We start from the raw sequence: 24,266 nt of genomic DNA, 5'->3' as shown, positions 1-24,266 counted from the left end.
TTACACCATATCACAAACACTGATAACACGTACGGCCATGCTTCTCAGATTTAACATTGTTAAACGATGCCTTTCATTTTAAATTACAGTAATAATTTGAAATTTGATCAACTCTTTCTTGGCTTTGGAATTCGTTTTCACTGGCTGCCTGCCGTAGCAACAAACAACAAACTCTGTTTTGTTGACGATCAGCCATGCATGAAGTCTTTCGTCTTCTTCGATGTTAGGCCAGACAGCCAGTGGAACAGATTCATTTAATAACATTATGGAAAATGCAGCATTATACTTTAAACAAACAGAACTTTGTTATTCCTGGCTAATTTTTCCTGATTGAGGTGTCATATGAAAGGGCAGAAAATGAACTTTCTAGAAATATGATTTTATCTTTGAAATTCAGATACCGTTTGCCAAATGACTTTTTGGTACCCTTTTTTAAATTGTTTTCAATCACTCATGCATGAAATATGCATCATATGAGTTGCATCAAATGAAAGAGGAGGATCTAAGCTTTACAAATATGTGCCACTTAATAATTATAACTGTGTTTAAGTTATGATAACACATTGATAATTCTCGGTTTTGTTTTTTCTAGGATGCACTGTATATCAATAATATGAGAAAATCACAGTTGCCAGAATTAACATAATATTTTCTTGCTGCTACTCTCTGTTCTTTCTACGTCTACTGTATTTATTTATTTTTCTTCATAAATTCATGAATGAAACTGAAGTATGAATCTCATTAAGAACCACAGCCAATGTCTCACAAACAAACGTTGAAAGATTTAGGATGAATCAATATCCATGTTTAACAGTCAGCTACATAAATGTGTAGATGTACTGTATGTGATTTATAAAAAATCAAATAATAAACAGTTAATATATCTTGGCTTGGGTTTGTGATAAAAGGACACAAATTAGGAATTAGTTAGACTTACCTGGAATTTTCTTCTTGCAACATAATACCTAATTTTTCTTATTGCACGAATTGCATTTTTATGGGCATCTGTGAGTCTGGAGTAGGAGAGAAATGAAATAAAACAGAATGATTAATTTCCAGGATAAACCATAACTTGCATGCTTTTATTGTGTGCATTGAATTTTCTACATATGGCATAGATGTAAATTCATTTTCATGACGTCATTACACCAACTGCCTTTGAAGGTGTCAGAATAAATTGGGAATTTCAATTATTTATTTTACTCGTGCTTTGGCCATTTAATTCCTGAGAGAGCTAGGCAACTAAGAAAATATTTGTCATGTTTTCTTAGATCACATGAATTTTAGTTGGGTGCGGCAGAGTGAAGGTGAGTGTACATGTATGTATGGTTGAATCTGTGCAGTTGACGAGGTTTGAAACAAGGTTCTAGGTAAGGATAAGGGAGAGCCTGTATGGTGTGTCGTTGAATACCGGGTACCGCAACCATGACATTGTATTCGGTGGAAGGAAACCCTTTATACAGGTTATGAATTGAAAGGTAATCCTCAAGCCGAGCATTATTTGTGAGTCCTGAAACCCCTGACAGAAGGCATAGAGCTTACATAGACTTGTACTTGAATAGTCAATAGCAACGGTGATCATAGAACTTGCAGAAAATAGGAGTATGAGGTTCTCATTGGTGTAGGTTTCAAGTCCAACTCCAGGACCTCACCCCTTGACCTGCGACATAACCCATGTTGATTCCGTTACACCACAGGACTGAGCTTATCTTATAGGATGCTAGAACACCATGGGACTTGGCTCATCGTATAGGACTCTAGAACACCACGGGACTGAGCTCATCCTATGGGACTCTAGAACACCACGGGACTGGGCTCATCTTATAGGACCCTATAACACCACGAGACTGAGCTCATCTTATAGGACCTTAGAACACCAGGGGACTGAGTTCATCTTGTAGGACTCTAGAACACCAGGGGACTGAGTTCATCTTATAGGACCCTAGAACACCTGGGGACTGAGCTCATCTTATAGGACCCTAGAACACCACGGGACTGAGCTCATCTTATAGGACTCTAGAACACCACGGGACTGAGCTCATCTTATAGGACTCTAGAACACCAGGGGACTGAGCTCATCTTATAGGACTCTAGAACACCACGGGACTGAGTTCATCTTATAGGACCCTAGAACACCACGGGACTGAGCTCATCTTATAGGACTCTAGAACACCACGGGACTGAGCTCATCTTATAGGACTCTAGAACCCCATGGGACTGAGCTCATCTTATAGGACTCTAGAACACCACGGGACTGAGTGCATCTTATAGGACTCTAGAACACCACGGGACTGAGCTCATCTTATAGGACTCTAGAACACCAGGGGACTGAGCTCATCTTATAGGACCCTAGAACACCACGGGACTGAGCGCATCTTATAGGACCCTAGAACACCACGAGACTGAGCTCATCTTATAGGACTTTAGAACACCACAGGACTGAGCTCATCTTATAGGACTCTAGAACACCAGGGGACTGAGCTCATCTTATAGGACTCTAGAACATCACAGGACTGAGCTCATCTTATAGGACTTTAGAACACCACGAGACTGAGCTCATCTTATAGGACCCTAGAACACCAGGGGACTGAGCTCATCTTATAGGACTCTAAAACACGACAAGACTGACCTCATCTTATAGGACTCTAGAACACCACGGGACTGAGCTCATCTTATAGGACTCTAGAACCCCATGGGACTGAGCTCATCTTATAGGACTCTAGAACACCACGGGACTGAGTGCATCTTATAGGACTCTAGAACACCACGGGACTGAGCTCATCTTATAGGACTCTAGAACACCAGGGGACTGAGCTCATCTTATAGGACCCTAGAACACCACGGGACTGAGCGCATCTTATAGGATCCTAGAACACCACGGGACTGAGCTCATCTTATAGGACTTTAGAACACCACAGGACTGAGCTCATCTTATAGGACTCTAGAACACCAGGGGACTGAGCTCATCTTATAGGACTCTAGAACATCACAGGACTGAGCTCATCTTATAGGACTTTAGAACACCACGAGACTGAGCTCATCTTATAGGACCCTAGAACACCAGGGGACTGGGCTCATCTTATAGGACTCTAAAACACGACAAGACTGACCTCATCTTATAGGACTCTAGAACACCACGGGACTGAGCTCATCTTATAGGACTCTAGAACAACACGGGACTGAGCTCATCTTATAGGACCCTAGAACACTATGGGACTGAGTGCATCTTATAGGACCCTAGAACACCACAGGACTTAGCGCATCTTATAGGACTCTAGAACACCACAGAACTGAGCTCATCTTATAGGACTCTAGAACACCACTGGACTGAGCTCATCTTATAGGACTCTAGAACACCACTGGAAGACTTGTAATGACTCAACAAACACTCAACTTGAGTTTGACTGGGTCAGCTAGGTTGGTAGCTAGTCAACTCAACTCAATTCCTGTAAATAATTTAAAGTGGCCCACTTTCCTTGGCAGATCACTCACGTGGTTATTGTTTCAGGCACATAGGGAAGGCTGTAAGTATCACTTTCATCATGAGGATCAAGGCAAACAATATCTCCCATTCTCATTGTTCTCTGTGAGCTGTCTGATACCGATAGCTCCACTGCTCTCTTTCTGTTAGGGTTTCCTACAGAAGATGAACAACAAAAAAGATTGTCAGGTTACTGTGAATTTACATGTTAATTTAATCTTTTGATTTTCCAAAAAATTGTGCTAGTTAAAGTTATTTGAATCTGAGTCGGCTCTTTCAAAGAAATTCAAAATAAATAATGTATTTCATTTTCAACATTCTCTATGAGATGTCCAATACTGACAACTCAACTGCTTTCTTCCTGTTCGGCTTTCCTGTGGAATTTCAAAACAAAATGTTACAGATTTTCTGGTTAGATGAATTTTTGTGCTCATTTTGGTTATTCCAAATAATTTAGGAGCCATCCATTTCAAATAATATCAAGAGGACTGTGAATTAAGAACACTTTTTTTTAATATAAATTTCTTCTTTTTTCGGAGGGGGGGGGGGGTATCTCAAAAGTACTAACATTTATGCTCAAGCAATCACCAACCTCTCACAAAAGCTCAGTTGTGTGGAATTAATACCGATATTTGAAGGGAGGCTGAAATGAAATGATTTTAGAATATCTAATTTATATCATGTGATCAATGGTAAGTTGTTTTTTAGCAATTGTCATATATAATCATTCAAGCATGAGTTAGATTTGATAATTGTTTTATTATTAAATTGGACATTCAAATATCATAAATGGGAGTACACTTTATAATATGTGGATACTGGTTCTCTTTCAAAACTCATTTTATTTGGAGGATTAAATTGGTAGAGCACTGAAGTGAAGGGCCTAATCACTGTGTTTTAATACCTGCTGTGGGTTCTTCCATATAGCACACCATATCACCACCGGCTCCTGCTGCGGCCACTGCCACTGACCCAGCCAAGTTACAAGCAACCCCGCCCATCAACGGAGATATCTTATCCGCTGGTGGTGAGGTATTTGAATTAGCTGCATTTTGATTGGCTGCTGGTTGCTCACACAGCTCCAGGAGCGTCGTTGGTAGGAGGGCCTCCTTCAGGCTCAGCTTGGAGCTCTTACGTCGCTTCAATGCGAGGTGAGGTTTGACTGAGTTCACCACCCCTGATAGTTGGTTAGGCACGGATTGTTGCAGGTTGGGCGTAGAGGGCGCTAAGTGGATTTTCCATGTTGCTTCTGATTTGAAACCCTCTTGATTTGAGGCATATAATCTCCAGGCACACTACATCCAAGACAAACACACAAAACAAATCAACCAAAGGCTTTACTCTTCAGTCTTTCTCACATTTACCTGTGAACAAAAATCTTTATCAACTTATATTAAACCTTTATTTTTTCAAAATCAACAAACCAATTTTGGGTGTCTATTCCTTAAATTTTTTGTTCACCCACAGTTCATATTTTTCTTCTTAATTGAATCATTGGCCATAGATGATACATAATCTTTTTCTACAGAAGGTATGAATATGGCACCAAAAGTTCAACTGCGATAATTATACATATATTAAGTAATAATCTGGAGTAAAATAGCACTTAATACAAAATACCGTCTCTAAGCGCTTTACAGATATATTTCCCTGGTCATCGGATTCAATTAATGTGCACCATCTCCACTCCCTGGGGAGTATTCCTACCATATGGTCACCATGAGGGCATATGGCAGTTACTAACACAAAGACTTAAGTCATCCTACCAGGTCCCCATTTCTCTCCTGGGTATGGAGTGGTAAATTTAGATTAATGCCTTGCCAGAGGACATCAGTGACGTGTCAGGTATCAAACCCACAAATACGATAGAAAACGATAGAACAATAGCTAACTCAAATAATCTCTGCAACTTTTAAGGCAATCAACTTAAATGAATGCGTTTTTCTTTCTACAGAGGATTGTTCAATCAGCATTTGTTAAAAGAAATACAAAATTCCAATATTATAAAGAAACATCTTTTGCTCGTCTTAAAGTGTAGCTCAAACCATGGTTTAAAGTTTGAACATCATTCATGACTTTGGGTCTTAATGATACTTACCTGAATAAGGGTAGCAGCTGCAGGAATTTGACGACTGAAATGTTTTTGCCTCTGCTTGTGTTGTACCTTCAAAGCAAACCCTGAACCTAGAATACCCTGCAGTAATAAGATAGAAAGAAACATAGAATGGTATAATGATGAATTAGTCACAATCACATTGTCCTTGTGTCTCCAGGTCCTCTCTTCTTTGGAGTCACACAGAATATTTTTCCCAAAAAATTTCTCCTCCATCAAAGAATACCTTTCCAAGCTAATTCCCCTTTCTCTGTTTAAAAAGTATGGAATGGTATACCTTTCATTAAAGACTGAATAAAACTGAAATGAAAGCATGATATTAGCCTAACCTACATTTGCGATGACAGAAAATGTCAAATTGTGTAATTAATTATTTTGCAGATCCAATAGTTCATATGAATTTACAGTCATGGTGTAAGATGTCACTCAATTTGAAATATTCAGTTTTACATTTATTTATTTCTCAGAAATATGACTTGTGTATAATTACTATTGCACTTGCTTTGATATATGAGTGGAAGGCTAATTAATAACACTTCAATCTTTATGACTCGGCTCAGGCTACTACAAAGTGAGTCGTCTTTGAGAGTCAAGTATTTAATATGCCAAACACCTCATGTCGTCTTTTTAGGCAAAACCTTTGAGTGAAATTGAAGCACGAAGAGCAGTAGACCACAAATCATTACTTGTTATTCTTTGTTAAAGACAAAAAAAAACTTCAACAATTTATATTTTCCCTTAAGAAAATTTAAAATCATAAATTCGCCCTAAATATAATTATTGCAATTTTTTAAAAATACAATCTTGGTATGAAACAAATCTATTCCGGCATCAATAACTAAGAAAATGAAAGGTTAAGATATTTTCTGTACAGAGCAAATTGGAGAGGAGCTCGCAAGACACGTCACAGCATTGCCAATTTGTGTTTCAATGATCGCAACTTCAAACATTCATAACTTGCTTATTTGTAATTGGCTTTTGCTCAAACTTTCACTAATTTGATTCTCTCATTTTCTGCTTTTTAAACACCAACTCAATATCAGAGTGGACTTCCCCTATGGGAACAAGATAATGCACTAGTCAAAGAGTTAACAACACGAGTGAGTAGGGTGGGCTAGCTGGCCATTAAAGTTGAGCAGCTACTTGAGAAATACCTTGATCCTCTAGGCTTATGTGCCAGACAGGAGCTTACTACGTGTGATATCTCTCCTAAATGTCTCTCTTTTACCTTGACATCTCTCTCTCTCTCTCTCTCTCATCTCTCTATCTTTCTCTCTCCCCCTCTCTCTCTCTCTGTATCTTTTTCTCCTTCTAGTCTGTCTGTTTTTCATCTCTCTTTCTCTTTCTTTCTTACCCTTCCTCTCATCACTTTTGTTCTGCCCCCCCCCCTCCCCCACTCTCTCTCTCTCTCTCATGTTAGTTGCTTCATCTAAAAACTACATACAGCACTGCAAGGGTTACAAATTATATTTAGATAAGGAAATGCATGACACCTTTAATAACAGCAACATAATGAACAAAACATGTAAAGGGTAAACTAGTCCTTTTTTTAATTATGTATTTTGGAAGAATAGATATGTATTGTGAAGCTTTGCATTTGTCAAAATTATACCAAAAAATGACCCAATATCGTTGAAAAATCACAAACAGTAAAGAGCACTGCAGAAAGACATATAGTATATTCACAATTGTGTTCTAGTAATTTGTAATATAAAGGCATTTTAACAGGATTCTATCCTGATAGGTTACTACTACTGTACCCAACATGTATTTCCTCCACATTTATATTTTCTCTTCTGTAAGATATTAATCCTCATTACCAAGTCCCTTTGAGAGGACTTAATGCTGTTGATCCCCTGGTTGTTTGTTTACAAGCATATACATGTTTTCTTAGCAATCAGGTAAAACAACCATCTTCAGAACATTAACAAGTTATTCATCACCTTCCCTAGCTAGATCTCTATATATACCTCCTGTTTAACAGGCCTGGAGAAAATGGCTGCATTTGGATGATACCATCTTAAAGGTAAAGACCAGTATTGGAAACGCCCCAATTAAAAAAAATGTAAAGAAAGCTCTTTATTACCAATCATGTGAAAGAATATGTTTTGACTAATACATGATAATAACAAATTTGCCGGGAAACCGCCTACTAATTGATATATTTGGTAAATTAGTTTATCCATTGGACTGTGAGAGATAAACGCACGTCCCATATACATCTTTCTGTGTACAGTTCTTGTAACTTTACGAAGACTGGGCCAAATTTCTTATCATTTTGATGATTCCAGAACCTTGCAGTACACACCAATACTTATATGCTAGATGATCAACCTTTTCTGATCGATTCCACGTTTCTTTCACAATGCAATCACATGACCATAACTGGTCTTTATCTTTAAAGGCAGGATGCAGGCTTCCTTGCCTTGGTATGACGTCATCCCTCTGCTGAGAGTCAGAAGAGCATTGAATCTGTATTAATGCCCTTCTGACTCTCAGCTAGCAGACAATGCCTAAGATGGCTGTATTTACACAAGGATGACAACGCCTATAATAATAGCAATAAACACCCAGCGGTAATAGCTAGCCTCCCACCTAGATATGACATCATCCCTACTTAAGAGCCAGAAAGATATTAACTCTGCGTAAATGATAGCCCTTCTAGCTCTCATTCAGAATGCTGTATTTGCAAAGGCACATGTTCACTGTATGCGATAATAACAGCAGCAAGGAAGCAGCGCTAATGGCCGACCGTCCTTGGCTTGGTATGACATCATCACTCTGGTGGTGAGATATGACGTCAATCTCCGTCTGACATCATACGATTGAAAACCTCCCCACAATTAATTATGGAGAGAGCTTCTGCTAACACATGGAATGGTACGGCATGGTGATTAAGAAATTCTCTCTGTGTCTTTCCTCAATGAGAGGACGATAACGCAAATATGCAGACATTTAAAGGCAAACACACATTCAGAGTGGAAAGAAATGATGAAATAGTATTATTGTTATTTGTTGATAATAATAATATTATTATTTATATCATTATTATTATAATCATCATCATCGTCATTATTATTATCATTATTATTATAATCGTTATTGCCATAATCAACATCACAGATGCTACCATTTTATTTTTTGTTTTTAATTTATTTATTGTGAACAATTACAGAGACAAATGGTATAGAATATTATTTTAGGGAAAAAATGATAAAGTTTATGTATTCTCCCTGTGTTAGCTTTCCACTGATGGAGGATTAAACAGCAAATATACACAAAGTTGAAGAGAAACACAGATCTATAGTAGAATTGGCTAGTTGTATATAATACATTGGATGTATATATAAGGCAAATCTGAGGATTAAGTTTTCTGCATGTGTTCAAGTTCTGATGGATTACCTGTAATGAGGATGATTTGGTAAATATGCAAGCATTAATAAGAATGGCTTATGAGTTTTTGAATTAGTCTTTTATGAGATCTAAATTGGCAACCCTGTAATTATTTTAGCACCTTATCCATTTAAACAGCTCTATTTTCTTTTAAGAAAACATTATTCATACATAAAACCTGGACATAATTTTACGCATGTTTATGTGCAATCCTGTTGTGAAATACATCTATTCCTTCACAAAAAAAAGAGTCAAATTTATTATATATACAAAAATCAGTACACAAAGCAAATGGTCGAGGGGCTAAAACAAATAGATCACAGAAATACCAATTTGCAATTGATGGAGTACAATCATAAACTTTATAACTTTATAAGATTTTAAAATAAATCAAGTAAGTATTATGAAAACTCTTAGGAAGAAGACTACATTGAATACAGGTCAGGGTGGTAGCCATTTTTATTGCCAATTTGTGAAGATCTTTGGCATTGTCCATTTCATTACTAGTGATTAAGATGGGCGCTGCGATACACCGTGGCCCTGTGGCGGGGCCATCCTAGCGTGATTAGTTAGGCAGATTGCTCTATCAATCAAAGCTTGGCCTTCGATTGTTACTCAGATCACTCTCATTTCCACACTATTACAGACTATTATCATGCATGTTCAGCCTGCAGGGGTCAAAGAGCCTTTGGATTGCAATCTGATATCTCCCAAATAGATTTAGGATCAATCAAAGGCCTTATTGAGTTGTTACAGTCATATTGCAATAGGGTGATCTGACAATATTGTTCCAAATTTGACTGGTCAATGATGGACAAGTTGGTTTAGTGTTGGGAGCGAACTTGGGTGTTAGGTTGGATTTGGGTAAGGTTTGGTGAAGGTATAGATGAGAAAAGGCAGTTTTGGAAAATCACATCAACGCCTCAGCAGTGCTCCGGCATTGACTCACATGACAGGTGCTTAGATTGTTAAAGACATTAATCTACATGAAGGTGCAAATTTAGGGTTGAAATTAGATTCAAGGGTGAGTTTCTGGATAAGTATAGGGTACAGGTACAGATGAAAAAAAAACAGTATTGGAAAATGTTGCAGTGGTGATCCAACGTCTGCTTCGGTGATGATTGTGCCAAGCTTGATTCCATCCATTTAAGGTATAGGATTGAGCTTATAGATGTAATTGCGTTTTATGGTAAAAGGGTTAGGGGTAAGGTGTAGTGTTTGGGTTATGGTAAGACTTAGGATAGGGTTTAGGGATTGAATTAGAGTTAGGTATAGAGTTTGGTCCATGGTTGATGTTAGGGATTCAGTTTGTATATAATATGGAACAATTCTTGCATCTCAGAACAACCTCGATCACCACTCGCATGTTATCTGGCATGGACTAGTCAACAAATATCAGGCCTGCACTAATTGAGGAACACCTTCCTTTAAGAAAAGACCACCCTGATATCAAGTTGCTTTTAGTAGAAGCTGAAAATTGGTGGTTTCTTTAATCAATCATTTATCCTCGCCCTGAATATTTCTAAGCAAAATATTATACTTATGATCATCAGCATCACTTCCCTTTTAAAATGGTCTGAAATACTTTAATGTTTAAAATCAATCAATCCCTTATAATTGAGAAATAATTACACTGAAAATATGTTCATTAGTTACAGGATGTCGTCTGCTTATGCTCAAACTTTCACTTATTTGTTTCTCTATTTGTTCTGCTTTTATTAGATGCAACTTAACATCAGAGTGGACTTCCCCTTTAATCTTTGTAAAGGAATAAAGGCCAACTGATGACAAGCACGATGGTTAAGTAATAATAATAATAATAGTTCAGTTCTTGTATAGCGCATAATACAGACGAGTTCAGAAAACAACATCTATAACTGCAGACTAACATTATGCATTTATCTTTTGTAATAACATCCCTTTGATTGTATTTCAATAAGAGCTCTTTATATAGTTCTTCATCACTAACTCCAAGGATTCTTTTAATGGTGTATTTTCAAATGTCATGGATCAAGGACTCAGGAATTCCTGGAATCAATACTATTATCTATAATTGCGTCACCTGAAAGGCCTACATTTACATCATGATCATTTGATGTACTATTCCCACTGGAAGGCAGCTAGACACTACCAATTGGCAGAGAAAATGAGATTCAGGTAAACACATTAATCTGTGTACCTTTTGGATACATACTTCACGCCTCATCTTGCAGTTCCTAGCAACTCGTATTAGCACTGATCAGGATAGAATGTAAACTCATTACATCATCCTGCAAAACCTCTTGTACAATGCGCTAATGGGAAGAAATGTGACGCATTACTAGATTGGAGCTTTTACAGTTATAGCCCATGACTTCAATTACTGAAAAGTATGGTCAATTGTCATGCATTTAAACCTTTCTATAATGACCACCTAAGAGAAGCAGAAAGCATGGTCCCTATACACAGGTGGCAATTATACAGACATGCTCTCCTCATTAGCCCTAATGAGCTTCAAATGAGAATTCATTATGTTTGGTATTCTAGGAAATCAGGTATACTGTAGCTGTTGTGGTTTTCCCACAAAGCTTGGATTTATGAAAAATATATTTAAACCTTTCTATAATGCTTAACAAACAAAAGATGTTGTCTTGCCCTTTAGGTGCCAAAACATGGGTCAGTCGGTCGGTCAGAAATTTTTTTTTTCTTTTTTCTCTCCCTCTTTCGGCTGACATTTCTCAGATTTGAATGCTCTAATACACTTTTTTCTCTAAAAAACAGTTTTAAAAAATAAACATTTTTTAAAAGCCGACCGTAGATTTTTGGGTCGGTTGCAAAGGGCAATTCAAAAAAAAAAAAATTTAAGCACCTATAATGGCCACGTATAGGCCTGTTCACAATTTGCTGCAGATTACTGCTACGGTTTACCCCAGGTTTATTTTTAAAGGTTACTTAAGCACACTGTATTTCAATTTGTTTACATCTTTGTTATAACACGTAGCTTTGTTGTGCGCAAGTACTCTTTGAATCCCAACTTGGATTTCATTAAGTAAACAAAACAAAAACACAACGGTAAACCGTGGCATACAACCCTTTAAGTGATTCGGTAACATTGTTGAAAGTTGATGAAAAAACTGCCTAATTTTTGTATGAAATGTTACTTATCATATTCCTTCTACTGTACTAACCCTCTAACATGCACAAAATCCTGAAATATGCTCAAATCACAAATATATTCATGGTTTTCTTTGACAGCAGCAATATATAACTCCCTCTAACAGTAAATTCTCCCAACCAATTTTTGAATTATCCAAACTGTTTTTCCATGAAAATAAGACATAAAACAGGCTCTTAATTTTTTTTTCAAAATCCAAATGTTTGGAATGGTATATGAAGCTAATTCATATGATGATTTACAGTCACCTAAAATTTAATTTAATCATGATAATAAGGTTGGGAGAATTTAGGAATCTCTCATCTGAACTATGTTACTGAGTCCCTTTAAAGCCCCACTGCACTACTTATAGCTACTTGCGCCCTCTATATAGTATATAGCGGTGACCGTTGGTCCCCCATGGTCCCATGTTAATTGAGAGCTGATTTGATGAGATATCCACCTGTCAGTGACCATGCGGGGAGGTCTAATCCCTCCTGGCCAAACTAGTGCAGATAGGCTTTAAGGGATACATGGTATAAAACAGCCTTGTGGTATTATGTAAGTTGATATTCTAATCATTACAGGATGAATAAACCAACAATTTGTATCTACGGATAATCTTTTCCCTCCAACATTAATCAGCATAATAAGAACAGTCACCAGTCTGAGTATATCCACATCTAACGTAGATAGATCATGATCTTGTCCTCTTTCTTCTTTCTCAATCTTTTGTTTCTTATTATTCTGCAGCATATCATGCCCCCTTCCTCCTCCAATCATCATCATTACCCCCCCCCCCCCCCTCTCTCTCTCTCTCTCTCATTATCCCCCTCTCTCTCCCTATCTCTCCTTCTCTTTCTCTCTCTCCCCCTCTCTCTCTCTCTCATTATCCCCCTCTCTCTCTCCCTATCACTCCTTCTCTTTCTCTCTCTCCCCCTCTCTCTCTCTCATTATCCCCTTCTCTCTCCCTATCTCTCCTTCTCTTTCTCTCTCTCCCCCCTCTCTCTCTCATTATCCCCTCTCTCTCCCTATCTCTCCTTCTTTCTCTCTCTCTCTCATTACCCCAAGCTCTCTCCCTCTCTCTCTCTCTCTCTCTCTCTCTCTCTCTTTCTCTATTTATTGTCTTCTTACAGCCATAGTGGCTGCCATACACACACTGACATGGTAACTGTACTGTCATCTCATTATCACCATTGCAAAAATGTCAATTATAAGAATACTAAGTTATAGCTTAATCACAGGTATTTGGGACAATACAAACCTGATACATACCTGTTTCATAAAGCTTGCTATCATTAACAAATTTCAAATTTCAATGACAACACAGCTCACAATCTAATGCAGTTATTTGAGGAGCTTATAAAACAGTTATTGCAGCACGTTCATAACAAGTTCCATGAAACAGGGCCGTGCTCTGCTTAAGATATTGCAGGTATACAGTACTCACCGCCGGTAAAGCGAAGAAAGATATTGCAAATATTGAGAAACAGGAAGCTATCATCTTGCCCAACCAGGTATTGGGCACTTTGTCTCCATAGCCAATGGTTGTCACAGTTACCTGTTTTAAAAACAAACAAAATCAAGTGATTTGAAGACAATGTTTAGCATTCAGATTCCATTGTGACTTAGTGTCTTACTGTTCTACAAGTCGAGAGGCTCCTGAGTGGATTAAGGCTTTGGAGAATAGGACAAAAGAGATAGTTGATATGGTAAACCAGTTTTGAAAACAAACAAAATTTATTTATTCTGAGACAAGGGGTTTGAGGTTCAAATTCTGTTGCAACTGCAGGACTTGGTGTTCTATGAGGGGTATTACAAGGTTCTTGCTACAAGTATACATTGATTTAAGAGCAGAAAACATCTTTGTGGGCTAAGCCATAGTTAAATAAGGTGAGAGAGATATATATATATAGAGAGAGAGAGAGAGAAAGAGAGAGGGAGGGGTATGCTAAGAAAGAAAAAGAAAGAAAGACAGGCAGAAAAAGATGGGACTGAGGAAAATGTATATGAAATATTTATAACTTATGCTGAGGGACACAAAACATGGAGAAACAGAGGATAAATAGAAAGATAGAGAAAGAGAGAGGGGGTAACAGAGTGTAGTACAAAGGGGGGAAATATGCATTGAAGTGAAAAAAGCAATTGACAGGGGGAAAGTGGGAAATAAGCATAGGAGTGAGAAACAGAGATGGCATATGAGAGGGAGGGGCAAAGGAGAGCAATAATAATAATAATTAATGTTTATATAGCGCTTAATACAAATGTCTCTAAGCGCTTTACAAATAAGGGGTAAGATATGAGTTCAAAACAGTGTGAGAGACAACACATATGGAGGAATAGAAAGAGGGCAAAAAAGGATATCAAAAGGTATAACTAAGCTGAAAAGTGAAATATATTTCATGGGATTGGAGGGAAAGAGAGAGAGAGAGAAAGAACAAGAAACATGGGTAGAAAAGACCCAGCACAACATGAGTCACAATGAGTGAGTGAGTGCAAGAGAAAATAAACAGAGGGAGGAAGAGTGGAAAGACAGGGGAAGAATAACAGGGAGGGAATGGATCTTAGAGACGACACTGCTTTAAAGTGAAAAGCAATATACAACAGCAGAAGCACAAATGTTTGATGGTAAAGGGAAATGGAGAGTCCCTAACGGCAAGACAACGGTGATCTATCAGTTTCAAAGACTGTTTGATCAGATGGCTGGTGCTCTCAACATGTAAACAGAGAAACAAGAATTCTGATCAATTTGTGATTAGTCCCAGGGTGTACACCCGTCAGTCAGTGAGGCTGTTCACACCGGCAGAGATAGCGCGCGCTAGATCGCGCTATCTCTGCGGTTTGGAAGGTACAACGTCGTTTCGGTCCGCCCAACAGCGAGCCACGGCGAGCCAAAACGGCGTGCCACTGGAGCACCTCTTGGGGGTGGTCCACGAGAGATAACGCGGTCTAGCACGCACTAGAAAAAAGGGGGTGCTACGGTAGACCGCATTATCTGATTGCGGTGTGAACAGCCTCAATGAATCAGTTGAAGGCACCAGGGAAGAGATCAATTCTAAATGGCAAAATGCACTTATGTACATGTACAGTTAACAACTAAATTATTCATATCCTTGTAAATTTCATATATTTGTGTATTTTTGTCACTCAAGAATGAAAGGTGGACTGGCTGAATTAGGGCCTTTGTTGTCACATTCTTAACAAACATAAATTGGGACAAATCATTATTCACATATATTACAAGACTTGGTAAGGATATAGATAATTTAGTTGTTAAATGTATATTCATACATGGAAAGGAGTAGCAATGGCATTCAGAATGTTGAAATTAATGGAAATAGGTATGTCTGACATTAATCAATGTAAATTCAATACATGGAAAGGTGGTTAAAAGTATAGCACCCTTTCCAAAGGGTTCAATAAGTCATTAATGAAATGATAATATTTCTTACCACACCCCACCATAGAGCATCAGCATAAGTCTCAAATTGACAAATGCCCTTAGCATCTATATGATCCTTCTCAGCAAGATATACAAAATAAGAGGTAAATATGAGCCCCAGGAAGCCAATGTATAATGTGGTTATCAGCTCCTGAAAGAAACAAAGAAAATAAATAAAAATATAGCAACAATTTCTGTACCACCAGAAGTGTAAACAATCACCACACATTAATTTTAAAGCATGAAATTTGGCATCTCACATCCTTGCATCACTATTATATTCAATTATGAAGGTCTTCTTGCAGAACAACATGCTAGGTTACTGGTTTTACAGTTGAGAATTGTACATTAGAGAATAATTAAATGGTTTCTGCAAAAAGTGCAATGATTTTTTGTTTTTGTTTTTTGTTCTTTGCACATATATAAAGTTATGAGGAATTTTTCTCTGCTGATCTAACATAATTTTTTTCTTCATTTGCCAAGTTAAAACTAATTTTCCTTATGACAATTTCCTGTGGTGATTTAGCATGACTTATATGGACATTAAGGAGATGTAAGTCCCTTACCTGCCGATGAATAAATACTACTGAACCAAGAAGTCTCCATGTTCCTCCTTGTCTGTCTATGTGCAACATACGAAGAATTTGAAGAAAACGCACACCCCTGAAAAAATATCAATCAAATGGGACATTTAGAGTAATCTGCAGTATGAATAAAGCAAACATTTTAAATGCACCAAGAATCAATTATAACTTTACAAATAACACCAAAACTACAAATATACATTATCATTTAAAGATATTCAAAGAAAATATAACTGAGAATAAAATCAACAAAGCAATAAAAGTATAAAACTATCAGAGGTATAGATGTAGTATAGAAGTACTCTTACTTAAAGAATTAACTGTAGCAGTACTAGTGGTGGTGGTGATGAAGGTGGCGGTGGTAGTAGTAGTAGAAGTAGTAGTAGTAGTAGTAGTAGTAGTAGTAGTAGTAGTAGTAGTAGAAGTAATAGTAGTAGTAGTAGTGGTGGTGGTGGTGGTAGTAGTAGAAGTAGAGTAGTAGTAGTAGTAGTAGTAGTAGTAGTAGAAGTAATAGTAGTAGTAGTAGTAGTAGTAGTAGTAGTAGTAGTAGAAGTAGTAGTAGTAGTAGTAGTAGTAATAGTAGTAGTAGTAGTAGTAGTAGTAGTAGTAGTAGTAGTAGTAGAAGTAGTAGTAATAGTAGTAATAGTAGTAGTAGTAGTAGTTGTTGTTTTTCTGTTGTAGAAGTAGTCAGAATAGTAATAATGCAATTCTGTCCCATATAGTGAATATTATTTTATGATATCAAATTGTGTATGCACCTCCAAACGACTTGAGAAAAAGTAAGGGAAATAGAAGCAGTAGTTATTATGAAAAATATATTAGTTCCAGTAGCTTCATTAGGAAAATTTAACATTCAATGTTTTATATCACTTCCCGCCCCCTCAACCTCCTGCTTAATTCACGTCAGTAATAATTTTTTAGTCTGTAATGATTTTTATTTTTAAATCTCATCAAGAAAACCACTGAATCATTCATTACTGCATTATTGCTGTATGTTCCCATCTTTCCCATGTTCTCCTTAGTGTGCTAGCTACTAACCATTATTAGTTTTCATGATGAATCTGGTTTAATTATTGATAAAGTAATCATGATCATCTCTGTGTGTTTATGATGCATTCCGCTGGTAGCTCAATGGACCCCATTCGCACTACCAAAATTCATTGTACACAAAAACAAAACAAAACAATAGCTCCACAATAAGTAATGATATTTTTTTAGGACTACCACACTCAAGAAAGAAAAATTATTGAGAGTCCTTTTTCAGGACTTACCAATCCTCTTTCTCTCACATGGTGCAACCGCAAGCCTATTCTAGATATCGTTTTTAGTTTGAACATCTTTTAAACAAAGTTCAAAGTGAGCATCATTTCAAAACTAAATTTACTCCTAATGTGAACGTTTGTTCTATAGTATGAAAAATCATATAAATGGAACTTTGTGTATAGTACAGAATTGAGCATCATTTCAAAGAAAAACTCAATAAAGAATCTGATTCCACTTCTCATGTGAATGATGTATCACATGAAAACACTTTTCTAGACGAGGCATATCGAGAGCATGAACTGATACTACTACTACTTCTACTACTAATATCATTACTACTTTTACTACTATGGGGGGATATGTCAACTGACCTATCCTAAACTAGTTTCTCCATACCATGTTTCTTTACACCATACTTAGTTTGTAAGTGTGTACACCTGCTTGCTATATACAATGCTTCTTTATACCACATTTCTTTATGAGTGGTGCATGAAGTTCCCATAGTCTGAATGGGCCGAGATATTTCAGTGCATTTCCGCTAAGTCGTATCGAGGGAGTAAATCATCAGGGAAATTAAACGCATCTCTCGGTCTACCTTAAGACAGGGTAGATATCATTAATGGACCAAAGCACATGGGGGTGTTAGCATTAGACCCACTAAGATCAACACACTTCAGCTGCTAGCGGTCTAGGAGATATAAGTTAATGAGGCGGAGGTTATTAAATGATAAGATACTCATGGAAAGGTTATATTTATGAACATGTATTACGCCGGGTATTATATCTGTAAAGCAAAAGTAGCAGTGTAACATTTCACATTTTTAAAAACAAAAAATTTGCAAGTTTTTTTTAAAATTATATCTAACTACTTTAACATTTCTTTTTCTTCAACTGCAAAAAAAAAAATGTAACTCAGCTACCAGTGGAAGCCCTGTAGCCGTATTAGCATGCAAGTACTAGATGGTAGAACTACAGTATATGTAGTTATGCTTTAGTACTTTCATATTAATTCATACTGCTGTATGGATGGAATTCTAAAGACTTTGGTTGCATCATCACCTCTTTGTACAGTTATTCATTTGCCACAAGTGTAATTCTGTGGAAAACAATAGGCACTGATTGGAAGGTCTGCTTTGTGCATGACAAAGGCTTTGCAAAATAGCAACTTATTACAAAAAACACAAATAAAACAGTTACTAATGACCTATAGAAGCAGTGGGGGTCATATCTATGAACTGCATTCTATACATACGATGTACATTTACAAGATTAATTAATGACTTGGGAAAATGATTGTCTCGAGGATAAATGAAACGCATGTTTAATACAATACTTTGTAAAATAAAACAATTACTAGTGACCTAATTAGAAACAGTGGAGGTCATATCCGTGACCTACTTTCTATACATACATGTACAAGATTAATTAATGACTGGGGAAAATTTATTCATGCACCATCTAGGCATGCATCTGACGTTAATAGCTATTGCTCCTTTTTACATTTTCTGAGAGCAAGACAATACGCAATGGGGCGGAACCAAACTGATGCCCTGTTCACACGCTAACATGAAACTCGTATAAAGAAACGTTGTATACATTATACATGTACAGCAAATGGGATATAAAGACCAGGGGGTGTTTCATAAAGCTGTTCCTAAAGTTACTCATGACTTTACGAACGACTTGTATATGAAAAGCCAAATGGGATGCTCAATCATTATTGATTATTATTTATTAAGTTGAACTATGCAGATGTAGATTAACATTCTTATTATAACAACCATTCTTAATGCAAAGTATATTTTTTGCCATAATTCAATTGAGGTTATTGGAAATTTCAGAAAAAAATTTGGGCATCCTATCTGGCACTTCATATACAAGTCATTCGTAAAGCCATGCGTAACTTTACGAACAGCTTTATGAAACACCCCCCAGATATATAACATTGTGTACAGGAACGTACACTAGTCTTAAAGAGGTCAATTGACATGACTGCTGGCCAATCATCAGAGAGAGCTCACAAGAAACCCGCCCAGTTTTACCGCACAAAAAGACGTTATGACTAAAACAAGAGCCTGATTCTTTACTGAGTTTTTGTTTGAAACAAAAGCAAAAATATACAGTAGGCTTGCGGGTGCACCATGTACACTCCTGACGACGGATAGTCAACCTGTTCGAAACGTCAAGCCACTCATCCTCTCCAAGCGCTATAGTTCTCCTTAGAACTATAAGCTAAGAAAGATAACAAACAGTCCTTTTCAGGACTACACACCCCCAAGACAGATTACCGAGTCAGAGTCCTTTTCAAGACTCCTCAATCTCTCTCTCTCTCTCTCTCTCTCTCTCTCTCTCTCTCTCTCACATGGTGCACCTGCAAGCCTACTGTATATCTACATCACCATGCAAGCCAACACTTACAAGCAGCATTTAAAAGCAAACATGCTATAAAACGTTTTATTATATGTTTTTCTTTATATGATACCGGTATTCAGACTAGAAAAAAAGGTAAGGTCCCCGTAATTGCAGTAGTCTGAATGCGGGGGTGAATCTACATGGTTGGACAACTAGGTTAGGATCAATCAGGATACAATTATGTGGAAGGTTAGTCTGACATTTCAGACTGCATACACAAAAGGATTGCCAAACAGCATATATGACAAGTCAGTCATTCATGATAAATAAGAATCTGTAAATATAAGTAAAAAATTATAGAATAGCAACTAAATGAAACATAGTACAATCATGAAGTAGGAATAAAAATGATCTTAAAGTGAAAAGGGTAGGACTAGAAATAGCAACAGTCAACAAATTAGAAGTAGAAGAAGTAGAAGTAGAAGCAAAAAGTGGAAGTACCAGAAGAAGAAAAGGTAGAAGTAACATTTATCAACTTGAAAATATTAGAAGCGGAAATAGTACAAGGGAAAAGGTGGAAATAGTAGAAGTGAAAAAGTGGAAATAGAAATAGAAACAGTTACAACAAACAAAATGATTGTTAGAAGTAGAAACAGAAAAAGTGGAAATAGTACAAGTAGATAGAGAACAATTAGAAACAGCAAATTGGAAAATACTAGAAACTGAAACTAGTAGAAGTGAAAATAGTATAGGATATATATAACGTTATATTAGAAGTTGAAATAAAGAAACTAGAAAGAGTAGAAGTAGATAGTTGAGTGAAAGGGTGCATGCACATTACTTTGAGTGAGTGGAAATAGAAGAAGTATAGAAAGATGAAGAGATAGTGAAAGGGGAAAGAAGAAACTGTTACCAGATTTATACATAATGCACAAAAAGAATAGCAAATATGATGTAAAACTTGCATCAAACTTATTAAGCTGTAAAAGTGTTAGAAGCATACTGGTTATGTCGTTTATAGACCTGTTGCATTGCAGACGATCCATTCTTTTTCTGACCTACGACAGTAAATTACATACTGCCTGCATACAAAGACTACAGAAGGAGCATTGAGGCTATTCAACCAATGAATCATCTTAATTGGGCTGTTCTAGTCTGCCATTTCAGACTATAAATCACTATGATGTATTACAACTGCCATAGGTCACATACTGATAAGGTATTGCTGTGTATTTAGAAACTCTTGCCTTGGTTTAAAGGCCTCTACATTAAAGAACTTTACACTGAAGTTTCATTGAAATTACAGATAAAATGACCAGGGTTTCAAAACTGTCTTTACACGTTTCTTTAAATACCTTTTCAACCACCTCTTTTTCATTTGTTTGAGACAAGATGTGCATATATTACATCTTATCGTTTACACAGCGTTACCTCCCTTCTGGCTTCCAACAGACATTGCAATACTCAGACCATGCATGAAACTTACATTTCGACCTTTAACCTCTGACCTACCTGATTGCTGATGCAGCAAATACTTGACCTTCTGATCCAAAGCACATTACGGCAGTAGAAGATATGACTACAATAAGATCTAAAAAGGGAAAATAAATACAGAACAGAATTAATGCAAAATCAATTATGTGCTTTTAATAGGTACATGTATCATTTAACCCACTTCATTAAATAAAATAATTATACAAAAAAAAAAAAAAATCAAATTCCAATACAAAACAAGGGAAGCAAGAATACCCTTGCAATTTAACAAAATAAAAGAAGGAGTGAACGAATGTAATCCCTCTGTTGACAGCCAGAAGAATATTAAACTCTGTACTTTTACTCAGAGTTAAAATCCTTTTTTGCTCTAAACAGACAATACCTCTTTAAAGATAAAGTTGAGTTCTGGTTATGCGATTGCATTGTGAAAGAAACATTGTGGAATCGATCAGAAAGGATTGAGCATGTAGCATATAGGTGTGTACTGCAAGGCTCTGGAGTCATCAAAATTATTTATACCTCTCCCTAGAACTCAACCTTCTCTTTAAGGTTTAAAAACTTGGGACATTAATTTCAAAAGTTAATTAGAAAAGTTATGATTCTGTGAGACAAGAGAAATCCCCCTCTCCACTTCTGTTTTCCCTCTCCTTGGTTTACTATTATCACTCTCTACCTATCTCTTTGATATCACATGGTTCTTTCCATGATGTGTCTTGTTTATACTATATTGCATTATACTTTATTGTACATTATATGTTTATAATATTATTGATAACATGCCATTGTACAGGTATATTGTATTACTTCTTTGTCAATGGACACTTTCAGCCTGCGTTGCTGTTAATTTTTTATACGACGATACCCCAAAAAATATTGAAAAAAATAGAATCTAACCTCTCTAGATAAAAACAATCCACCAAATATCTGTACTGTTTAAAAGTGTGAGCTTCATTGACTAAGAAATTCTACCTTTCTTCTACTATAATGACTGGCTTATGCGTTGCAATGTTTATTCATATTATAGTGTGTATATCTTCCTCTTCAACATTTATCAAAATTGTACAACTGAAAATGTCTCTTGGAAGCTGGGTTACAAAAAGAAATGTGGTGACAGAAGAGAGTAAATACAAACATGATTTATCTGTTAGGAGCAAGAAGGGGATTAATTGATGAAAAAACACAGAACAGAATTAATTTGGACTCTCCCGCTAACTCTCTTTGGTTCCAGTCCTTACGCTTGTAAATGTAAATATAAATGGAATTTTTTAAATGCATTTTCTCCACCTTCTCCCCCCCCCCCCTTCTTTCTCTCTATCTCTCTCTCTCTCTCTCTCTCTCTCTCTCTCTTTCTCTGTCTCTCTGTCTGTCTCTCTCTCTCTCTCTCTCTCTATCTCACTTTCTTTATGTTGCATTATTCTAGTTGTAAAGTGCCCCATTCAGCCTGTGCTGCTGGTCAGTTCTTATAGACCAACAGACAAATACATAAATTAAACAAATTGGACAAGACAAATCGAGCTAGAAATCACGATCACAGGTTACGGAGACACATAAATTATGAAAGACATTCCAAAGTTGATCATTAACCTATTTGCTAATCACACCACTATCAGTCACATCAACAGTACCACCGTTATCCCTGGCAATACTTTGACAGTAGAGCTAGAGCATGAATCGTGGTAAAAGATGAAGGAGAAAAGAAGAGAAAGACCCTTTTTTTGGGGGGGGGGGGGGGGGGGACACTTGCATTGTTGAGCTACAGCATCAATAGCATAACTATTTGTGGGAGCAGGGGATACCCCCCCCCCTCCCTTGGAAAACATGAGTAGTAAACAAATGTGAAGGAGAGAAAGAAAGGAAGAGGGGAAGGCAACAAGAAAAGAAGATGATAACAAATACAACCGACACAGATTATCTTCTCCAAACAACTGATCACAACATAACTTTTTCCAGTTGATTCTTCCATAGTTGAGCTACAGCAACAGTGGGGTAGCTATTGGTCAGAGCAAAAGACACCCCCCCCCCCCAACAACAACAAAAAAAGGTTGGTGAGTAAAAGACAAAGGAGAGAAAGAGAAGAGAGGGGGTAAAAAAAAACATGAAAAGAAGGTTATGAAAGCCACAATTCACATATTTAAAGGGGAAGTCCACCCTGAAATTAAGTTAGTTTTAATAGGAGTAGAAAAATGAGAGAAACAAGTCAGTGAAAGTTTGAGCAAATTCCGATTAAAAATAAGGAAGTTAGGATTTTTGAAGTTGTGATCAATCAATCACAAATTGGCAACTCTATGACGTATCATGCGAGCTCAACTTCCATTTGCTCAGTACTAAAAAAATCTAAAATTTTCATTTTCCCTCAAGAAAAATTTCAACCATACATGCACCCTAAATATAATAATTGCAAATATGTTTCTATACTCCCCCTGCAAGGAACAAATTTATATTCCGTCATCAATAACGAAGAAAACATGATTTTATGGAATATTATGCACAAAGCAAATGAAGGAGAGCTCGTATAATAAGTCACAGAGTTGCCAATTTGTATTTGATTGATCACAACTTCAATAATTCATAACTTTCTTATTTTCATTCAGAATTTGCTCAAACTTTCACTCACCTGATTTTCTTATTATTCTGCCTCTATCGAAACAAACTTATTTTGGGGGTGGACTTTCCCTTTAAATAACTAATCACAAGACATCTTTTTGCTATTGATTATTCCATAGTTGAGCTAAGGCATCAGTGGGTAAGTAATAGTTAGGTGGGGCACAGGGCATTCCCCCTTCAAAAAGAAAGAAAAAAGAATGACTTATAAAAATGAACAAAAATTACGAAAGAATAGGGAAAGGGGAACAAAGTGGGAAAAGAAGATGATAGTGCCCAAACCCTCATAATCCTTCTCTCTATTGCCTCACTTATTTCTTCTCTCACATGTTAGGTGCCTATTACAGGCATGTTCACATAGGCCCCATTAAACCACTGTGAGTACATGTAGGACCACTCTTGTGCACAAC

The 24,266-nt window shown here is 36.8% G+C and overlaps 1 protein-coding gene across 2 annotated transcripts in view; it reads right to left on the bottom strand.

The window, feature by feature from the left end:
• Positions 1 to 24,266, bottom strand: part of LOC100889209 (potassium voltage-gated channel subfamily KQT member 1) — a 42,575-nt gene that overhangs the window by 3,271 nt on the left and 15,038 nt on the right. For both annotated transcript variants that reach the window (XM_030989758.1, XM_030989765.1), the window contains exons 2-9: positions 21,274 to 21,352; positions 16,129 to 16,225; positions 15,573 to 15,713; positions 13,571 to 13,681; positions 5,580 to 5,675; positions 4,386 to 4,776; positions 3,493 to 3,637; positions 938 to 1,013 (exon numbers count right to left, since the gene is read on the bottom strand). In XM_030989758.1, the coding sequence (XP_030845618.1) occupies positions 938 to 1,013; positions 3,493 to 3,637; positions 4,386 to 4,776; positions 5,580 to 5,675; positions 13,571 to 13,681; positions 15,573 to 15,713; positions 16,129 to 16,225; positions 21,274 to 21,352 (1,136 nt within the window). The remainder of the gene's footprint in view (positions 1 to 937; positions 1,014 to 3,492; positions 3,638 to 4,385; positions 4,777 to 5,579; positions 5,676 to 13,570; positions 13,682 to 15,572; positions 15,714 to 16,128; positions 16,226 to 21,273; positions 21,353 to 24,266) is intronic.

Source organism: Strongylocentrotus purpuratus, unplaced genomic scaffold (assembly GCF_000002235.5).
Source record: "Strongylocentrotus purpuratus isolate Spur 01 unplaced genomic scaffold, Spur_5.0 spur5_contig_842, whole genome shotgun sequence".
Classification (NCBI taxonomy): domain Eukaryota; kingdom Metazoa; phylum Echinodermata; class Echinoidea; order Camarodonta; family Strongylocentrotidae; genus Strongylocentrotus; species Strongylocentrotus purpuratus.
This window is presented reverse-complemented; position numbering and strand designations above follow the sequence as displayed.